At 56.2% G+C, this 1,374-nt stretch overlaps 1 protein-coding gene across 1 annotated transcript in view; it reads left to right on the top strand.

The window, feature by feature from the left end:
• Nucleotides 1-1,374, top strand: part of PHF24 (PHD finger protein 24) — a 3,021-nt gene that overhangs the window by 324 nt on the left and 1,323 nt on the right. The window contains exons 2-3 of the mRNA XM_031062864.1: nt 1-141; nt 1,213-1,374. The exon at nt 1-141 is cut by the window's left edge and continues 1 nt beyond it; the exon at nt 1,213-1,374 is cut by the window's right edge and continues 24 nt beyond it. Coding sequence (XP_030918724.1) covers nt 1-141; nt 1,213-1,374 — 303 coding nt within the window. The remainder of the gene's footprint in view (nt 142-1,212) is intronic.

The raw sequence follows: 1,374 nt of genomic DNA, 5'->3' as shown, positions 1-1,374 counted from the left end.
GAGCGGCTGCGAGATGGCCGGGGCGTGGAGCCAGAGGAGTTCGACCGGGCCAACAGGTTCACGCCACCGGCCTTCATCCGGCCCAAGAGGGAGCTCCACGATGATGAGCCCCCGGACATCAGCCTGGAGCAGAGGGAGCAGGTGAGCTGATGGAACCACAGAGTCAGTGTGGGAGGGATGGGGACAGGGCTGGAGGTGGACAAGCATCTGAGTGTCTGCCAGGCAGTGACAATCTCACAAAGCCCTGCGGGGCGGCTCAGAGGGGTAGAGTGCCAGTAGCCAGGCTGGGCAGGTGGAGGTGCCACACTGGGAGGGGGGTGCAACTGTTCAGATGTGCCCTGGAGGCACCCTGGGGTGTCTTGAAAAGGAGAAGCCACTGCTGGCCACAGGCAGTTCTAGGTCTGGGGAAGAGAAAACAATTTGATCTACATGTTTGTCCACCTACAGTCAACCAGCTTGCAACTGAAGCCATCCCTCCATACCTGCAGCCCCTACATCCCTGCCTAACTACAGCCCAACAGCTTGTCCACCCAATCCTACAACCCACCCATCCTACACATACAGCCACCCACACAACAAGCCTACACCCCAGCCCACCTACCCCCTTATACAGCACCATAAACACATTGAATATCCTGAGCTGAAAGGGACCCACAAGGATCATGAAGTCAACTCCTGGTCATGCACAGGACACCCCATAAATCACACCATGTGCCTGAGAGTATGGTCCAGGATTAGTGCTGTGACCACTGCCCTATTCCAGTGTCCAACCACACCCTGAGCCTAAATTACACAGGGTACCTAGATCTAGATAATAATTACACAGGTTAATATCTGTTTGGAAGTGGAAATGGAAATGTGTGGAAAACCTTACAGCTTATCCATCAATAATTACAACCCTAAAGACCAGCTAATGTACAACCCTACAGTCCAGCCACCCACATGTAACACGCTGCAGAGAGCCTACGACTCCACAGCCCCACCAACCCTATAGCCAGACCCATCCACCCACCATTCTTCCCCACAAACACACCCACCCTTCTCTAACTTGAGCAGCCAGAGGTTGTTACAATGACCTCTTCCCTATGCCAGCCCCACACATTCCCATCTTCCCCCCTCAGCATCCACCTCCACCTGCAAAGCACCGCCCAGATGGAGAAGCCAAGCCCCTGCCCACACTGCTCTGCTGAGCTTGTGCCCATCCCTCCCCAGATCCTGAATGACGAGATGTGTGAGATCTGCGAGGTGTGGACAGCCGAGAGCCTCTTCCCCTGCCCCATCTGCCACACGGAGTACCACGACGGCTGCCTGCGCCGCATGGGGTACCTGCAGAAGGACAGCGCCGTGGAGGTGACAGAGACCGCGCACACCGAG

Source organism: Geospiza fortis, unplaced genomic scaffold, assembly GCF_000277835.1.
Source record: "Geospiza fortis unplaced genomic scaffold, GeoFor_1.0 scaffold878, whole genome shotgun sequence".
NCBI lineage: Eukaryota > Metazoa > Chordata > Aves > Passeriformes > Thraupidae > Geospiza > Geospiza fortis.
Note: the sequence above shows the minus strand (reverse complement) of the source record. Positions and strands in the feature narration are given on the sequence as shown.